This window comes from Meles meles, chromosome 3 (assembly GCF_922984935.1).
Source record: "Meles meles chromosome 3, mMelMel3.1 paternal haplotype, whole genome shotgun sequence".
Lineage (NCBI taxonomy): Eukaryota > Metazoa > Chordata > Mammalia > Carnivora > Mustelidae > Meles > Meles meles.
The window spans coordinates 133,288,931-133,308,997 of NC_060068.1; the positions used below are offsets into that span (position 1 = coordinate 133,288,931).

General features: G+C 47.4%; 1 protein-coding gene across 1 annotated transcript in view; it reads right to left on the reverse strand.

Moving 5' to 3' along the window:
• ADRA1B (adrenoceptor alpha 1B) overlaps positions 1 to 12,478 on the reverse strand; it is a 49,806-nt gene extending 37,328 nt beyond the window's left edge. Inside the window, exon 1 of the mRNA XM_045998851.1 lies at positions 11,268 to 12,478. Coding sequence (XP_045854807.1) covers positions 11,268 to 12,216 — 949 coding nt within the window. The 5' untranslated portion in view covers positions 12,217 to 12,478. The remainder of the gene's footprint in view (positions 1 to 11,267) is intronic.
• Between the last annotated feature and the right edge of the window lie 7,589 nt (positions 12,479 to 20,067).

Genomic DNA, 20,067 nt, shown 5'->3' on the forward strand with positions numbered 1-20,067 from the left:
GCTGAGCTCAGCCTCTGAGCAATGCACGTCAGCCTGGCAAGAAGCTCTATTTTAAAGAAGAATTTCAAAAATCATGCGAAGCCAAGCCCCAGCGCATCCCACCTTCAGAGGAGCAAGACGCTGGGAGCAGACACCCTTGGAAAAACTTAAGTGGGGATCCGTGAGGAATGGTCGACTTGTGTTAGAGAACATTCTGTTTCTGAACATTTTGGCCTAAACGATTCCTTGACGCAAACTTACAGCACAATTTGTGTGCTCACAACAGAGGGGTGCTTGATGGTTCAAAGGGGGCTCAGACGTGCTGCTGATGGGCGTGGTCAGACGTACTCTTGACGGAATCCTAGTAACACCGGCCTGCTAGTGAGCCCTCTGCCCTGGCTTGACTCACACTCTGTCCTGCCAGGAGTGGGAATGAAGGATGGAGTGAAGGTGCCCCTCCCCCTACAGATAGTCCAGGCTTAGGAGTCCTTCAGACACAGCTCACTCTCCCCTCTGCTCTCCAAATCTTATTATTTCAGCCTCCCCCCTCTCTTGTCTCTGCATTCTGGAGATGTGCGTCCTTCAGATCACACCACTTCTCTTGGGTGAGATGGATCCGTTCCTTCATTTACTGAGTGTTTAGGCTCTAGCCAGCCATGGTTCCAGATCCCACCTCCAACACTGGTGTAACCAGGGTAAAGTTAGCTGAATGAAAATCTAAAAATCCCAAATCAACATTTACAGTAACTCCTCTTGCCCACAAAGGATAGACATATGAAGTTTCATCTCTCCTCCTGAAATTGTTGCTCCCTTCATTCTCATTCTTTCTCTTTCACCAGATGGTTGAGGTTGTGGGGGCCCAATTCTCTCTTCTCCCCCACCTCCGGCTCCTCAGTGATCCTGAGGCAATGTGGCACACTCCTCTGCAGACACTCTTACTCTGGAGTTTCAAATAGGGAGGTACTTGTATCATTCAAATTTTCAGGGATAAATCTATTTTGAGAATAGGAGGGGGTTATGATGATGATTTGGTAGCAGACATAATGGAGGTTGGGTTGTCTGGACACGTCATTGTAAGCGATGCCATATTACCCGACAAGCAGCCCCAGTAAATCTTTAGAGCTTTAGCAAACCTGGGTCATCTCCACTTTTTGGGATATAATTTGATATCAAAGAAATCAAAGTAGTCTTCATGTAATAAACCAGAATGTAGTAGGGCTAAGATTTATTTTAAGGCCCACATGTGTGTATGTGTTTTAATTCAGAATTACAGGTGGAGGTGGGAGAAGCATTCACTTCTCATTACCTTGGACCTCTCTAAAGGTCTTAATCTGGCCCTGCTATGAAGTCCCCAGAATTGTCTCCTCCTCCCCTCCTTCTACAGGGACCAGGTCTGGCCATATCCCTCCAAGAGGTGAGAGGAACTTGACAAGAGTCAGTAATGTGAGGGGAAATGGTGTTGATTGGACAAGGTCTCCCCCAGAGTGGGTGGAATGGTAACCTTTTAATAAAGAATGAAGACGTCCAATTTTCCAGCTCCTGCCTGTGTCCACTCTGGTCTTCACATAGCCCATCTTTCTTCCCTGGCCCCATGACAAGGCTCATACTGGCATTTGGTTTTATAAAAAGCAGTCATGATAGTCTCCTTTCAGTGTGCCTCTGCTCATTTCTAGGGATGAGAGAAGTCATTTAGTGCCTCTAAGCCCATCTCCTTATTTATAAAATGGTCACGACCCCAAATCCTGTCTGATGGGAGAATGGTAGATAAGGCCTGGAATGCACTGTATGAATCATATAGCTGCAATTGGTATTTTTACTGAAAATATACTGGGCACACGTCTTCAGGTGTGGGGGATGAGGTGAGTCAAACTTGGACCCTATCCTCCAGAGGTTCGCAGCCTGAGAGCACCGCCAACGATTTACACATCACCCTGATCTCTATGGACAGGTGTAGTGGGCATCATAAACACAGGGTAGAGGGAGGGATTGCTGCCAGGAAAGTCATGGGAACCAAGGGAGCTTCCGTGAGAGAGGTGTCCACAAAACCGGGGTTTTACAGGTAGGCAGCATTGGGATATTTAGAGGGTACAGAAAGGGCATTTCTAGTAGAGAGAAACAGTCTGAGCAAATGCACGGGGGAAGGAAGATGCAAGATGTATTTGGGAAATGACAACTAATTCTATTCAAGTTACAGTATGCTCCTAATTCTCCCACTAAACTCACAGTGCTGTTGATTTTTTCATACACTTAGCTTTTGTGAACACCTGTGTTAGGCAGGGAGGAAAGATGTGGTTACTGCTTATAAGACAGTCACAGTCTGTAGAGGAGACAGGTAAATGGACCAGTCATCCCTGCTGTGCTTGGGTGTGGGTGAAGGGTTCCTGCCTAGCCTCAGCGTTCCTCTCTCTTTTTAAGACTTATTCATTTTATGGGGTGATAGAGAGAGAGAGGGGGAGAGAGAAGCAGTCTCCCTGCTGAACACAGAGCCCCACATGGGACTCCATCCCAGGACCACGAGATCATGACCTGAGCTGAAATCAAGAGTTGGTCGCTTAACCAACTAAGCCACCCAGGTACCCTAGGCACCTGTCTCTTTATGGGAACTCCAAGGAACTGGGAGGGACCCCAGGAATTTTCTTCATAGCTGTATGGTTTTGTAAAGTTTTCAAAAGTAAGATCTATTAAGTGCAGTTGATTAGGGCCTCTGTCTCGTTCCAGGCTGACTTCCCTCTATTGTATTTCCCCTTACATGGGTGTTAGTGAAGGGGCCATGAGCATTTTTGGGAGCTATTAAGAGTTGAGATATATTTCATTTGGGTTTTATCATATATATATATATATATGTGTGTGTGTGTGTGTGTGTATGTGTATACATATACACATATATATGTATATGTATACAAACATATATATACACACATATACACATATATATGTAGTTTGCAGATTTTTCTTTCTGTATAGCTTGGTCATCACTAACCAGTTACTGCAAGGTGGAAAAATGGCTTCTAGAAATACTCTCTTGTTCATGATGCTGACTCTGCTGACTCACCTGGACTTGTTACATTAAGAGGTAGGGCCAGAGGCTAAGTCGTGATGTAAGTCCTGTAGTGCTGGGACCACGTGTGTGGGTGACAGAGGTGAGTCATGGTCTGAAATATATCCTGCCAGAAACTAAACTTAACTGTGAAAAAGTCTTCCAAGTTTTATGTTTTCCTAAATTTGATAAAAGTCTTTTTAAAAAAATTTATTAATTTATTTGAGATAGAGAGAACAGTAGGAGGAGCATAGCGAGAGGGAAAAGCAGACTCCGTGTTGAGTGTGGAGCCGGATGCAGGCCTCGATCTCACAACCCCAAGACCATGACATGAGCCGAAATCAAGAATCAGATGCTCAACTGACTGAGCCACCCAGGTGCTCCCAAATTTTATAAAAGTCTTTAAAAAGTATGTGAAATTACCAATCATAAGTTAGGACTCTGCAAAATGTCTGAAGTATCCATAATAAAAGAGGAATTTTGAGTTCTCGTGGTAGGGGAAAGACCCAATTACTTTCATATTTATGTTCTCGCAAGGACACGATGCCTCTTGGTTGCTGAATGATAGGCTGCCACGTTCCCTCCTTTTCCTCCTTCTCTGAGTAGACGCTGGTTTCCCCCAACTCCTTTTCAGGGTTCCATAAATCACAGCTCAGAGCTCCACACTTAGGGTACACCCAGTGATAACCCTTTAGCCTTATCTGGTTGCCTAGATGTGAATCCAGATTCTATCCCTCATCACCTGGGTGGCCTGAGGTAAATCACTCAACCTCTCTGAGCTTCAGTTTCCTTATCTGTAAAATGGGGACAATAACAGCGAGAGAGGAGTCAGTGAGAGAACGCCCAGAAGCAACCCCCAGCCCTGTGTAGCACAGTGAGCCTGGCACATGGCAAGACCTCATAAATGGGATCTATTAGTATTATTATTATCAGACATGGTCTGGGAGCACAGTGACTGCGGAAACATGCTGCAGATACCCGAGAAAGCAATTTCCCAGTGTGGCCCAGCAGACATCAGTTATTTTTATGAGCCACATACACGCTCAGGTAAAGGCATTTCCTGCATTACAGATCAGAACGAGCCCATCTGTGACGGGGCTGCAGCTACACCCACACCCGCTGGCATTTCTGTGGCCTGAATCCAGCAGGATTCAGTGCCTCCACAAATGGCCCCCTCTCCTATTGTAGCCTTCGCACATCATCCCTCCCCCTCCTGCCCTTCTGCCCCAGTCCTTTGAATGTCACTGCAAAGCGGAAGCTCGTTATCCATTCCCTCCCTCCCTTGTGCCCTCCTTCCCTCCTTTGCTTCTTGCTTTCTCCCCCGAATATTTATTGTGTCTCACCACCATGGTATCTTCCATGATGCTAGGAGTTTAAAAGACTCACAATAAAATTGCAAAAACATCTTTGGTGGGGATAGACATAGGGCTACAACTTGTTTTTTTTTCCAAGTAGGACATTAAACACACATACACACAGGACTATCATCACTACTGATTACCATCATTCCATCAAAGAAATGCTATCTCAGTGTCTCAAAATAGAAAGGACATCGTCTTTAGCATAAAAGGACAGTCGTTTATATTGAATACATTTGGAAAAACACAGGCTTTTTCTCATGGTTTTCCTTATTTTGTCACGAGCCAGTAAAAATGTTATGCCCGTGGGCACCAAACCCCAGACAAATGTTCAGAAAGCTCTGTAGTAACAATAAGAATGATATAACAAATGCTTACAGAGTGCCCAATGTGGAGCCTGATAGACTATACCATTTACTAGCTGTGTGACCTGGGGCCAGTTACCAATCCTCTCTGATCTCTTGTTCCCTCAGCTATAAATGCAGGGATGATGATGCTTGCTCTGCAGACGGGTTTTTGAGGACGGTGAGCAATACATAGCGTCCAGCAGTGAGCAGTGTACCCAGGTCATTGAAGAGATGCTTCTGCAGTGCTCATTCTCTTCTTCTTGTCCGGGGAAGCTCTCGTTGAAAGAATTCACCTTCCTTCCTCCCAGCCTTCTGCCTTCCACCACGTGGACTAGCCCAGGGGACTGAGCAGGATTGGAGGTACTTCCAGCCACAGTGGGGGGAGAATAAACAAGTTTTCTTGCCTCTCCGTGGGGTGCTTATTCCAGGATTTCCCAGGCATAGAGTGGACTGGTGCTAGGCCCTTGCATAGGAATCACCTGGGAACTTGCTAAAAATCAGGATTCTCCACTCCCTCATGAGAAATTCTTATACAATAGGTCTGTAGTGGAGCCCAGGAAGCTATGCTTCTGGAAAGAACCCTCTGCCAGATGTTTCTGATGAACAGCTGGTCGGTTGTTGGTCACAGCACCCAGATTTTGGGTTGGGACATTCTATCTACTTGCAAGAGTGTGTGGCAGATCACTCCTAGCATGCTGTCCTATGAACCCTGATGAATAGGATCTGAGGAAAGTTCTGGAAGGAATCCTCTTGGCTGTATTTTGTTGGCCTCCCAACAAATGATACCTGCCTCGCCCAGAAACTTCAGAGTTATTCCAGACACGTTTCTTGTTCTCACTAACCCTCCTAAATCATATAACCAAACCATCCACAAGTCCTTGAATGTCTCCATTCCTCTCTGCCTTCACTGCCCCCAGCCAAGTCTGAATTACCTCCAGCTCCCCCTGGGCGCATGGCCTCTAAACGGCCATGCCTCATACTCGTGCTCCATAGAGAGGCCTGGTTCATCGTTTCAAGACATAACTCGGATAGTATCTCCTGTCTGCTTCAAATGTTGCTGTAGTGACCGGTGTCGCTTAAGATAAAATCTTAAGTCCTTGTTGTGGCCTAAAATCCTGGAGCAGCCTGGCCTCTGCCCACACCTGCAGCCCTGACCTGCCCTTGGCCTTCCCTACCCTCCTGCCTTGCTACTTCCTCACCAGTTCAAGCCTCAGGACTCTCGGGCAGGCCTGTCCTTCTGCTGGACCCTCTCTTTCTACCTGTTGCCTTCACTGAGTTAGCTCCTCCATAGCTTGTCACTCAGGGGCCCTGTGATGTGCTGACTCTGGTAATTTACATCTAATAGCATCTCATCCCTTTACTTTCAAGTCGTTTGTTGCAGTTTGTATGCATGCATTTTTCAAATGATCTGTGTTTCCCACTAGAACTAAATCTTATGAGGACATAGAACATAGCTGTTTTGCTCACCACTCTGTCTTTAGTAAAATACCTGGACACAGCAGGCATCCCATAAATACATACTTATTCAATGAATGAATGAATGATTGAATAAATGATTCAAGATGCAGGGTTAGATTCTCAGATGCAGGGCAAGGTTCCACCTTTTCCCCTAGCCGGGGTTATAAAAGGCCCAGCGTCAGGAGACCCACATCCCACACAGTGTCGGAGGTGGGGAGCAAATCTAGCCCTGAGCAAGACTGGGATGACCTTCCCTGACATTTTCTGGGTGAGTCTTTTTGCAGGAATGAGCGGGGAGTGGAAGAAAGACAGGGCTTTGTAACAGAAGTACAATACCCAGCTTTTGACAAGGTGGCTCTGGAGTTTTGGAGCACATTTGGAGGAGAGCAGATTGGGACTGGGGAGCACGAAGGCCAGACATCTCCTAGCTGTAGTCAGTGGAACAGGTATGTGCCTGTCTTGACGGACCAGGTTTCAACCCTTGGCTCTATCATCTACTTACTGTGTGACCTGAGGCAAAAAGACTAACCTCTCTGAGCTCCTGCATATTCATCTTTAGAGAGGGAGTAATTACTCTCCCCTGTCAGGGTAGCTGTGAGGATTAATGAGATCATGTCTGTGAAGAGCCTAGAAGAATGTCTGGCCCATAGTACCTGCTTCGTAAAAATATGACCTCACGAAGCTGTAATCATCTTGCAGGCAGAGGCTATGTAGCACATAGTAGTTGCGTTAGGAAGTCTTTATTAATGATTTCATAAATGGCCGAATGTATTTTCCTTCAGAAGGACTTTCCTTTTCCTCTGTATAAAAATTTTTTCCTCGGGGCGCCTGGGTGGCTCGGTGGATTAAGCCGCTGCCTTCGGCTCAGGTCATGATCTCAGGGTCCTGGGATCGAGCCCCGCATCGGGCTCTCTGCTCCGCAGGGACCCTGCTTCCTCCTCTCTCTCTCTGCCTGCCTCTCTGCCTACTTGTGATCTCTCTGTGTCAAATAAATAAATAAAATCTTAAAAAAAATTTTTTTTTTCCTCATTCAGACTAATTGCTTTCCTTGGGGACACCTCAAATCCCCGTGTTTCAAAACCTCAGACCTGAAGGGTTAGTGTGTGTGTTTGTGGGCGTGGCTCTGCCCTGAGTCATCCCTGAGACCCTCGCCCTTCCCTGTGCAGGAATTCATCAGTTCCAATCTGAATGAGAGGACTAGAGAAACAAATCAATGCAGAGAGGGATTCCTGTTTGGTCCCAGTACTAGGAGAACACAACTGTTTCTTTGAAATTGACCTTCATCTGTTTGGAGGGGAAAGCAGTTAGTTCAATAATGGCTTCCTGGTGCCTTTCAGCATTTTAAAAGACGGAAGAAAGATCTGGAGCGAGGCAAGGTTCCAGTGTTTTCTAAACAACGCACTAAACCCAGCTACCAGTTGGCTGCCCAGCACTTCCTGCCACCCTCGCTGGCCACCCCCGCCGACCCCCCCCCCCGCCCCCGCCAGCCGACTCCAATCCATCCCTTCAATGCAGTGCACATCCCTGAGTAGCCCAGCCACTCCTTGAGTGGCTCCTGACCAGGAAGACTCCTGACCAGGTCTTCCCCAGGTGGGTGGGAGCTAGACTTCACTCTAATGCCCAGCGGCTGAAGATTCCTTGGACATCTTGCATATGGCCCCTTGAGTAGAAATGCTGCTGTATTATATTCCAATTACTTCCTGTCCCTCCATGGCCTAATTCCAGGGGCTGAATAAAGAGGTCCTTGTTTGGTGGAGTCCATCCTTGCTCCCAAGTAAGTGAGAGCTGGTCCCTGGCCTCACTTGGTCTGAGGCCACAGGGGAAGGGTGGGGAGGAGGTAGGCAGGGTATTACAGGTGGGGAGAGATCCACAGGAGATGAGGGGCCCAGCCCCACAGGCAGCCCAGCCCTGCTCCCAAAAATAAAAACAAGGGAGGAAGGAAAACAAATGGGGCCTTTGCCCAGGACTCTGCAGAGGGCATGGCTATTTTCCCTCCTTCCCAGGAGGGATCCCAACCCTTTTCTCCCACAGAGAAGACAAACACAGCTATGGAAATCTCATGCTATCCAAGCACCTGGAAGTCTGTTGCTAATTGGAAGTTCCTCCTACCTTCACTTCCCTGTTTGCCAATGACTATCTCCTCCTAGATCTGCCTTCTCTCCTTGTTGAGTGAAAAGCATTTCATGGAAGATTTCAAATCTGGAACCTTGTTCAGATTCCAAAAGAGTTACTGTTCTACATCATGCTCCCATTTTTTGGGTGTTATTTGAACTCAGGGGAAGTAGAAACCCACACCACCATTTTACTGGGATGGTCTTCCTAAATTATTAAGAACATGCTAATTAAGCACCTTCTCTGTTTGAAGCTCTTGAGTACTTTTCAAAGTCCATCCCAAACCCAAGGCCTGGAGTCCATATTTCTTACCTGCCCAGGCTTGGGCAGCCAAGGGAGAGGATGCAGACAGAGTAGCCTAGGGATAGTACCTCGGGAGATCTCTGGGAGTCAGTGGCAGCGGTGTTCAGAAGGTTTCATGGCAAGGAGAGGAGAAACAAGCTGAGCACAGGCCATGGAAACCAAGGTCTGAGATGTTAGGGGCTTATGGTCTCAGAAAGTCATGAACAGAAAGGGAAGAAAAGTGGAGATAGGGTGCTTGAGAAGAAACTGAACGTGAGTTTGGAGAGCAAGACCCACAGAGAAGCCACATCCTCCTGCACCAGCAGGTGCCTGCAGAAGGGCTAAGCTCTGCAGCACTTAACTTGTGTCCAGCAGGCTGGAACCCGAAGGGAGCTGAGAGATCCTCTGGCCAGTGATTCTCAAAGCCTGGTCTGTGGACCACCTCTTCAGAATCCCCTGGTAGGTGGTTAAACATGAGGGTTCCTGGGACCCATTCGATTTACTGAATCAGATTGTCTGTGGATTATATCTAAGAGGCTGGATGTTTATCAAGTTCCACAGATGACTGTGGTCTTTGTTAAAGTTTGGAGCCCTTGATTTAGTCCAACCCTCCTGTTCCCTGGAAGTGAGATCTGAAGTCTAGAGAGGTAAAGCAACAAGCCTAGGGTACAGAGCTGACTGATGACAAAGCTCCTGTGAGAACTCTATTGCACTGATCCCTGGGGCAGTGCTCTTTCCATTTCAGCATGTGGGCAGCTTCTTCACCTATTTGGACCTGTTTCCCTTACCCCCTAAAGTGAAAGCTTGCACCTTTGATCCATTCCCTGCATCCTGCTGGGGTCTTCTCCTTCCTGAGGATGCTCTGGTCATAGCCTCTGCAGGCTGGGGGCAGAGGCAGAAGGAAGAAAGGAGAAAGACTCAGTTCTGAGTCTCTAATAACAGTTGTGGTGTTGACAAGTGAGTTGAGCAGGAGAAACACACTTATGGCTGAGGGGCGATTGGGATTTAGTTTGTAGTACGAAGCTAACTTTCACTGAGCTTTTGCTATGCACCAGACACTGCATTAAGTCCTTTCCATGCATTAGTGCAAACCCCATGGAGCAAACAGTAATTAGCCCTATTTTGCAGATGGAGAAACTGAAGCTCACAGACCAGCGGTCATTTGCCCAAGGTCCATGTTAACGCATGACCAAATCACTTCCACATACCACCATGATCTTTATATAGCCCAAAGCAGTGTGAACTGTTACCCACTTTAACCCAACAGGCCTACAAAAGGTCCCCAAGACCTGGGGGAAAAAAGAAAGCTTCTCTGCAGTGAGATGTGACCACTCTTGGGGAGCACATACAACTTCAAATGCTTCCCATGTAACACACTAACAATATTTCCAAAAGGCATTAATTTGCAAACCTGATTCAGAAATGACAACATGGAGTGTAGGTTAAATACCTTTTTTCTTTATCTTTTTAAAATGGAAACTCCAGATGTCAATTTGCTTTCCTTCCATTTGCCCTTTTCTGGTGAAGGAAGCGTGTCTACAAAATTTTAGTTATTTGAGGGATTTGGTTATGTTGCATTCTAATGGAGCCCCGGGTGTGATCGCAGGCATATATGGTCCACGGCAAATAGCAGCCGTTACCTCTTCTGCTATCATGGCACATGACTTTGCAATGATCACCTCCCTCCATTCATTTTCTGGAGTGTCCCCCAGGGATGGGAGAGGAAACCACAGCAGATCAGTGCCTTAGAGAAAGGACAAGTGTTTCCCAAGCCATGTGGACAGCATGTCACGGTACCCTCCTCTAGGTTTACCTCCTAGCCAGACCGTAGCTTCGTAGGAAAAATCAGGAAGCTTTTTGAACAACTTAGACCACTAAACAAAAGAAGATGGACATATTTGTATAGGAGAGGATGAACTCAATTTCATCCCAGCAGGATTTGATACCTGGCAGCCTAAGGTGAGGGACCCCTATAATTTAAATCTGGCTATTCCAGGAATCACCAGAGTTAGGAACATTTTCGGGTAAAAATTGAAAACATGTGACCCTCTGTCTTCCTTCTCTTTCAAATCTCAAGCTTTAGCTAACTAAAGGGCTGATTGGGGTGATGCAGCTATTAAAATGTTCTTATTAACTCATAACGAAGGGAGTGCATGGAGATGAGAGCAAGCGGTGAACGGAGGTGGGGAGGACGCAGCCTCTGCAAAGCTCATGGGGAGCGTGGGTCTCTGCAAGAGCCCTGGAAATGCTGAATGAAAACTGCCTTTCTGCGTACGAGCTGCCTGCCTGCTTCCCAAATGCCGCGTCTGCGGTAACTACAAACTATTTTGTATGCTGCATTAGCGACTCTGCCTTAACCGGCACATCATTACTACTGAGATAATGCTGGTGCGATGTTCAAGTCCAGTGTCCTTTTTAATTATTAAACTGATGCCGTTGAATGAGTCATTCCACATACCAGATTTTCCTCCTGTGTGACTAGCGCCTTTCTTAGCGTGTTCCACTAACACCTGAGTTGGTTCTTAGCCAGCTACCCAGTCTGCAAAGCCTTTGCAGAACAAACAGTATTCTCCAATCGCCAAACACACACAGACCGCATAAAAAACAAAACCCACAAAAAAACTTTATGGTAAGCTCACCAATAAACCCGAGATCTGAAAACACCCAGTTCCCCTCCGCCAGTCCCCAACTTACCAAGTGGTAGAGCAATGAAGAAGGGTAGCCAGCACAAGATGAACATACCGACCACAATGCCCAAGGTCTTGGCTGCCTTCTTTTCCCTGGAGAACTTAAAAAGTTTGACAGCTATGGAACTCCTGGGGTTGTGGCCCTTGGCCTTGGTACTGCTAAGGGTGTCCTCATGAAAGTTCTTGGAGTGGATTCTCAGAGTCAGCTCCTTGGAGTTGGACATCTCTTTCATGACTCCGGCCTCCAGGTTCTTGGTGGTCCTCTTGGCAACGATGTAGACGCGACAGTACATGACCAGAATGACCGCCAGAGGGATGTAAAAGGAGCCCAGGGAAGAGAAGAGGGCATAGAAGGGTTCTTCGGTGACCCCGCATTCCTTGTCATCGTTGGGTGCCGGCTCCTTCCACCCAAGGAGAGGCCCGATGGAGATGACCGTGGACAAGACCCAGACACTGAGGAGCGCCAAGATGGCCTTCCTGCGGGTGACGAGGGTGGGGTACTGCAGGGAGTAGCGCACCCCAATGTAGCGATCGATGGAGATGGCGCACAGGCTCAGAATGGAGGCGGTGCAGCACAGGACATCCACGGCGGCCCAGATGTCACAGAAGATCCGTCCCAGCACCCAGTAGCCAAGCACCTCCAGGGCCGCGGAGAAGGGCAGCACGGTGAAGCTCAGCAGCAGGTCGGCAATGGCCAGGTTGACGATGAAGTAGTTGGTGGGCGTCCGCAGGTGACGGTTGCAGGCCACCGACAAGATGACGACGATGTTGCCCACGATGGCAAAGAGGATGAAGGCGCCCAGCACCAGGCCCACGGAGATGGCCCTGGTGATGTCCAGCTGGGGCAGTGTGGAGTTGCTCGAGGTCTGGTTGGGGCCAGTGAAGTTGGCATTTTTTAACTCTCCCCAGTGGGCAGGTGCTGATGTGTTGTGGCCGGTGTCCAGGTCGGGATTCATTTTAGAGTCGGCCCTCCATAGCCTGGGGTGAGCGGGCTGGAAGGGCTGCGGCCAAGCTCCTCAGCTGCCCTGCAACTTTGCTTCGCCCGCGATCTTCTTCCCAGAGGCGCCCTCCCGGCGAGGAGTCATCTCCCCCGGGCAGCCCAGCCCCGCGGCGCGTCTCCTGCCTGCCTGCCTGCACCGAGCCGCCCGCTCGCCGGCTTCAGAGGGAGGCGGCGAGAGAGGGGCCGAGGCGGCGGTTCCAAGTTTAATGGTCCACGTCAGGCGCGCGGGGCCGGGCGGGCTGGGAGCGGCGGGGGAGGGGCGGCGGGCAGGGGGCGCCCGGCTCTGCCCTGCCCGCGGCGGGTGTGCGGGCAGCAGCGGCCAGCCCGGTCAGCGCCGAGGAGGGTCTGCTCGCGACGAGCCGCCTCTGGGCTCACTGCACGGCGGTGACATCAGGCGGGGGAGCCCGGCGCCCTGACTCCGCGCGGCACTAGGGGGCAATGCGGGTCCAGCGAAGGCGCCCGCAGCCCCGACGTCGCCACCCTGGGCAGCCCCGGGGCCGGACGCGGGCCCCCACCCCCACCTCACTGGTTGCTCCCCCCCCCCCCCAACGCGGGCCTCGGGCTGGGGAGGGGGAGGAGCGACGTGAGCGTGAGGACCCCCGTCCCCCACCCTGAGGTGGCCCGCTGGGATTGTTGCCCCTTCTAGTCTCCCTTCAGTCTCAAAAGTGGCGTGGGGTGCTTGCCGCTAATGGGGGGCGTCTGCAGTCAGCGCCCAGATTTAGGGGGATGTGCAACTTGTGTGGTTCCTAGAAGGATTGCAAGGTTAGGCAGGTGAGAGGGGTTTGAGTAAGATATGAGACCCCCGTCCCCCGCCCCCCACCCACCTCCTTGTGAAACCTCTCGGGCCTTGTGATAAAGTCCAGGGGCTTCTCTTCATTCATTCGTTTATTCACTCCCTCCTTCACTCACTCCTTCAACAAATTGTTAAGGAGTCCCCACTGCCTGCGCTGGGGACAGAGCAATTGAACCAAGGAGACAAAGACCCCTGTCCTCCAGGAACTTACACTCTACTGGGAGGAGACAGACAAGAAACAAATAAACAAATTACGAGGTGTGTCCGATGCGGACAGGTGTAACAGAAAATAAAGCAAGGAGGGAGCGTGGGATGGTGTGTGTTGTGGGGAGGGGTATTGGACATTTTAAATGGATTCTCACGATGTCACTGGAGTGATGTTTGAGTCAAGACCTGAAAGAAATGAGGAATGAGCAACTGGGCTATCTGGAGGTGTGTGTGTGTGGAGGGGGGTGGCAGAGGGAGAGACTGCCAGGCATCTGGAGAAGGGACTCGTGACATCTGGATTATTTATTGTTTTTTTGTTTTTCCCGTTTCTGTCTTATAGTCCCGTTGGGCATTCAGCTATAGGCACACACTCCCAAAGGTGAGCATATGGTACTTAGGAGAGAAGATACTGGCTGAGGGAGAGCCTTATGCTGGTTGACATTTATTCAACACTTGTCATGTCACAAAAAGCGTGCTAAGTACGTTTTGCATTTTCTCATAATCCTAAGAAGGAAGGGCTATTCTCATCATCATTTCAATTTTGTGATGGGACAAGGTACAGCAAAGGTTAACTCTTTGCCCAAGTTCACACAGCCATCATGGAGAGAAGCTAGGACTTGATCCAAATAAAGGTCTATCTAGAATTGAGTACCCAGCAGCTGGGTCACACTTTTCGCCTGGAAGCACTGGAGGGGTGGAGTTTTTTTCCACCAGATTTATTGAGATATAACAGACATACAACCTTGTGTGAATTTAAGGTATACCATGTGCTGATTTGATGTATATTGCAAAATGATTACCATTATAGTGTTAGCAAACACCTTCATCATGTCACATAAATATAATTTCTTTCCTGTGGTGAGAACATTTAAGATCTACTCTCTTAGCAACTTTCAAGTATATAATACGATATTAATTATAGTCACCATGCTGTACATTAGATCCCCAGAACTTACTCATCTTACAACTGGAAGTTTGTACCCTTTGATCAACATCTTCCCGGGAATTCCACTGTCCCCAACCCCTGGCAACCACCTCTCAACCCTATTTCTTTGAGTTTGGATTTTTGATTACACATATAAGTGATACCATATAGTATTTCTTTCTCTCTATCTTACTTTACTTAGCATAATGCCCTCAAGTTTCATCCATGTTGTAGCTGTGTCAGGATTTCCTTCTTTCTCTTGGCTAAATAATATTTCATTGTGTATGTATACTGTAACTTTTTTTTATCTATCCACCATTTGATGGACACTTAGGTTCTATCCATATCTTGGCTCTTGTGAATAAGGTTGTAATGAACGCGGAATATCTCAAAAAGATATCTTTTTGAGATTATATTTTCATTGGTTCTGGCTGTATAACCAGAAGTGGAAATATTGGATCATACGGTAGTTCTATTTTTAATTTTGGGGGAAACTCCATACTGTGTTCCAAAGTGACTCTAGCAATTTATATTTGAGGAAGGGAGTGGATTGATTATTATAGAGGGAGCTGTCTTCCAAGTAGTAAAATTTTGGGACCTGAGTGGCTACTGTTAAGAGAGAACTCACATTGATTGAGCTTCTACTGAGAAGCATTTACTCATTTTCGTTTATTCTTCACCACAGTGCTTTGAGAGGGTCATAACCATAGTCCATTGACAGAATAGAAACCCTGCGGTTCCAAGAGGGTTAGTACATTCCTGAGGTCATGTGGCTAGTGGACTTCTGATAGAACAACGTAGTGACAGCTATAGATTGAAAGGTAAAATTGATGCCTTCTTCTCCTCTTGTCCAGAAGCCCACATCTAGGGCTTCCCACTGTCTGCCCTTGATAATCATTTTAACTTGATATTCAGAGGTGGGGAAACAGGAAGTCACTCAGGGTGATTTACATTTGAACTCCTCAACCTAGAGGTAGGTTCTTAACCTCTTTTTTATTATATAAACTTATAATACAAAATATGAATACATTTAATATATAATACAAAATATAAATATGTGGTTATCACACACCTCTCTATGTTTTAATCTAAGACTTTAAACTTCTCCCACCAAATTGCAGAGATCCCCAAATGCACAAAATACTCAATTTCAAGAGTTCCTTGATATTAAGAAATGTGTGGTTGAGGCAGCTCCCCTGAAAACGGATTTTTTCCCATTTCAATTAAATTTGCTCAAATTGTATCTGAAGAATCTAAAATAACAGATTCACAGGTTTACAGTGATTTAGCTCTTCAAGAGCTATGAGAACTTTCACTTGCCCATTTTTGCATTTTGGAGGTGGTCTAGAAGGCAGAGGGAAGTGGTAAACTCCTATAGTCACGTGTAGAATTGGTTATCAAACTCTTTTGCCCCAGACCACAGAGCAGTGCTCCTTCCTCTACCCAGAAGGAAACCACACATGATAGCCCCTCATGACTTGGTTCAGGTATCTGAATGTGGACGAGATTATTAAGCCAGATCAAAAGGTCCAAAATCCATGTAGATTTCAGACATATTGTCATTTACTGGTGTCTTTCACAAAGGCAGAACAAACATCCCACTATAAGGGAAATAGGTATTAGCCTTAATAGCAGCCATGTACCAGGACCCCACTAAGCAACATTTGCTAATGGTCCTTTCCTTGCTGCTCCTCTCCTCCCTTCACTGGAGATGTCTCTTAACCCCTCTGGCTAATATTTGACCCATGGAATTGACCATTTGTTTAGGTGTCATGAGGATACAGACGATATTTCATTTTCTCGGTACTCCCTGGGGCAAAGCCAAGCATAGAGCTCTGACTCACTCGAGGCTTGGGGAAGAAGAACCTTTTCATTATCCATCTGATTACATTAGAAACCTCTGATGTTGCAAGCTCCCATTTCTTTGAGCCCTCTAGGAGAAGCTGTCACTGAATTTGACCTGTGGGGAGACCAAGGCAATAGGAGGTTCTGAGATCAGCTTAGAGGCTCGATGGGAGGAGGTCTTTCACCTGTGACCATGCAGTTTTGCATGGTATTCCCTCTCTAGCTCTCTCGACCAGCCACAGACATCTAGATGTAAGATGTAAGATCTAGATGTAAGGCATCATGCTAGGTGCGATGGGTAAATCGGAAATGAATTAAATCAAGCAAGCGATGACCTAGCACTGAGTCAGGTGCTGTGGGAGAGGATAACGATGGTAAAGCGCCCTTCAGAGATTACCTGCCATGTGCCAGGCACTGTGCTATGTACCCCACGTGCATTTACTCAAATGTTTACAACACCGCGAGGTAAGAATTGTCCCCATGTTACAAACGAGGAAACTGAAGTCCAGAGAGTTTCATTCACTGAGTAAGCAGCATTGGTATTCGAAGCATTGTTGTCTGGCTCCAAAGTTCGCATCCTTCTCTCTGCACCAGACTGAGATTTAAAAAAAAAAAAAAAAGGTGGCAGAAGGTTCAGTGTTAGCCCTGAAGGAAATTACAGCAGAAAACAGAATGTGATCAGGGTCCTGAGCAAAGCAGAGGTCAGGGAGGGGACAGCAAGGCAGAGCTGTCCAGGAGAGAGGGCTCTGCAGAGGGACTCCTTGGGTCAGGCTCCCTTGCCTTCCAGGCCAGCACTTGGTCTGCCAAGGATTTGAGAGCTGACTTGGGTTCTAATCCTGCTTCCTTCATTTTTTTTTTTAAGATTTTATTTATTTATTTGACACAGAGAGAGTACAAGAGAGCCCAAACAAGGGGAGCAACAGAGGGCGGAGGAGAAACAGGGTCCCCGCTGAGCAAGGAGCCCAAAGACATGGGGCTTGATCCCAGGACCCCAGGATCATGACCTGAGCCAAAGGCAGATGCTTAACTGACAGAGTCACCCAGGTGCCCCTGCTTCCCTCATTTAATAGCTCTTAATGTGACCTTGGGCAAGATGATAAAGTGAACTCCAGCATCAAACAGACCTGGGTTTAGTCCCAGTTCCACTAATTTATTAGCTGGGCAAGTCAGTTAATCACTCTCAGCCCCAGTTTCTTTGTCTGTGAAATGAAGATTATGATAGTCTATAACTCAGATTGGGCTGAGGTAAGGATTAAATGTGATAATGTGTAAAGTGCCTAGGACAGGGTAATAGTATCAGTCAAGAGTTATTAAGGGCGTACTAGGTGCTAGGCATTGTGTCCCAAATGCCTTAAACGCATTATCTGATTTAATCCTCATTATACTATTGTGAGGTGGATGCTATTATGACTGACATTTTATAGATGAGGAAACTGAGTCTCAGGTTGGTTGCCCAAGGCTGCGGGGCTAGCAGGTGGCAGAGCAATGCACCCAGAGAATGAGGCTAAACATGAAAAAGAATCGGAGTGAGGCTTCTACTTCATGAGGTAGACTGAGGCCTCTGGGACGTGAAGGAGACTTTTTGCCCTTGGTGGAGTCTCCTGGACAGGGGACACCGGCTACAGCAGAGGCATTTCCTCTGCCTCCAAAGGCAGCAGGTCAGAGGATCTCAGGACTGAGAGATTTCAGCTCCCTCTGGGCCAAGCTGTCCTCTCTGATAATTATAATTTATCAATCTTTTGTGCGGGTTCCCCAGCCCAGAACTTCCGGTAGCACAGCATTTCCTGGGAAGGTAGAGAGAGATCCTTAGCTGTCCTTTTTGCAGCCAACTGGTGAAGATTAATTGCCAAGTCATCCAGGGGCTGAATTCATATCATGTGCTCATGGAGAGCCCGGGAACCCTGAATTGGGGGCTGGGGGGCCAGGGCCCAAGGTGCCAGAACATGGAGTGTGAAAACCTGCTACTCTGGAACAGAAGAACTGGTCCCTTCTTCTTTATGCCCCAGCAGCAACTCTGGTGGGAGAAGGGAAACAGTTGCCAGCACCAGCCCACAGTGTTGCAGACATGAGGGTCCGGGGGAGTGTGTGCTATTTTCTCAAATGATTCTGGCTCTCCCTTTATGGCTGTGGGCTTTGCCCATCATTTTGCCCAGGAATCCAGGGTGGTCCCAAGATTTCTCTAGAATGAGCCTATAGGTGGTGATCTGGTTTGAAGGTGGGTGGCAGCTGGGCTGGCACTGTGCTCTCCATGAGACCGAAGCCATTGCCCATAACAAACACCGAGGGCAGGGAGCTGTTGGAGGTTTTACTGGGGCTAAAGCTCTCCTAAGATGCCCATGTATTGCCACTGCCAGGTTTTACTTTCCAACGACATTTGTTAAAACCATCAAAGGTTAACACACAAGATTACACACACAAAAAAATTATGGGAATAGACTCCTTACAGCTGACTTTCAAGTCACTGGCTCCTCTGGGCTCTTCTGCTATGGTCAGGATCACTCACTTCTGAGATGTCAGAGCCAGAAGGACCCTAGAGATCATCTAGTTCAGGGGTCAGCAGACTATAGCTGGTGAGACAAACCCAGTTTGTGTCTGGTTTTGTAAATAAAGTTTTATTGGAACACAGCCGTGCTCATTCACTTATGTTTTTATTGTGGGTACTTTCATGCTACAGTGACAGAGCTGGGTAGCTGCCATAGGACAGTCTGTCCTACAAAACCTAAAATATTTACTCTCTGACTCTTTATAGAAAATGTTTATTGACCCCTGATGTAGTTCAATACTGTTATTTTACATGTGGGAACACAAAGGCCCAGAAAAGAGAAGGGATTTGCTTAAGGCAGACCCAGGTTAGTAGCCCAGAGATTTGAGCCCAGCCCCATGACTGTTTTTTTGTTTGTTGTTTTGTGTTGTTTTTTTGCCTTTGTTTGTGCAGCCTGGCACAGGCTCTGAGTTTGAATCCCAGAGACAGTTGATGAGATGTGTGACCTGGGCAAGCTACATAACCTCTTTCAGTCTCCATTTTTTTTCCACCTGAAACCTGCGGATAATCCATCCTATTTCTTGAGATAAAGCCCATACGAGGTGGTTGTGAGAATTTGTGAGAATTAAAGGAGCTGTAGTCTGTAACACTTAGGAAGGGACCTGGCTCATAAAAAACACAATAAAAATGTGCTATGATTACTGATGTCCTCTGTGATCTTACGTGTATTAACCTCACCCTCCTACCTCCACGTTTCATAAAGAAAAGGACTATCCCTGATCACGGGTTCGCTAACTTTTTGGGTCCTAGACCTTGTTGAGTTTCTACTGAGAGCTGTAGACACATTGCTTTACTCCACACTTTTCCCGAATTCCTTATTGAGCTTCCTCAGTACCAAGTTCCTGGGAGGGAACAATTACTGGAGCAATTGATCTCCAGCCTGTTCCTTCTTATTTTTGTTTGTTGAGCCTCTCTCCTGCTAACTCTATCTCGGTGTAAACTCTTTCACTCTAGGGCAAAAGAAGGAATCCAGTGTTTTCTCTTTCATCACGGAGCAATGCTTGAACTGAGTAAAGTGAGTGGATCCTGGCCTTATCCTATCTTTCCGGAGCTCACAATCTAAGATGAGTAATGGGAACATGCATCCGAGGATGCAGAGAGAATTGTGTCTGACATTGAACATGAATGTGAGTTAAATAAGGAAACAAATAAGTCCATGACATAGGTCTCAAATTTCTCCATCCCTCCTCTTCTTTCTCTTTTGTGCTCTCTGAACCAAACCAACCAACCTTTTTTGGGGGCTTTTCACTTGCGATGGCCACCAAGTTCAGAAAGGTCTAAAGGAAGTGGTGGGAACCTTTTTCCTTGGGGGCATCTAAAAATTGTATCTGGTACTAGAGCCCAGCTTTGGAGAGGACAGACTGGGCCCCTGGGGAACAAGGCAAGGAAGTGATGTCAGAGGACGATTTCTGCCTTCTCATTTCCATTCCTTGACAGAGATGACAGCATAGGGCCCTGGGGTGAGGGTGGCCATGCTTGGGAAAGGAGTGTGGCA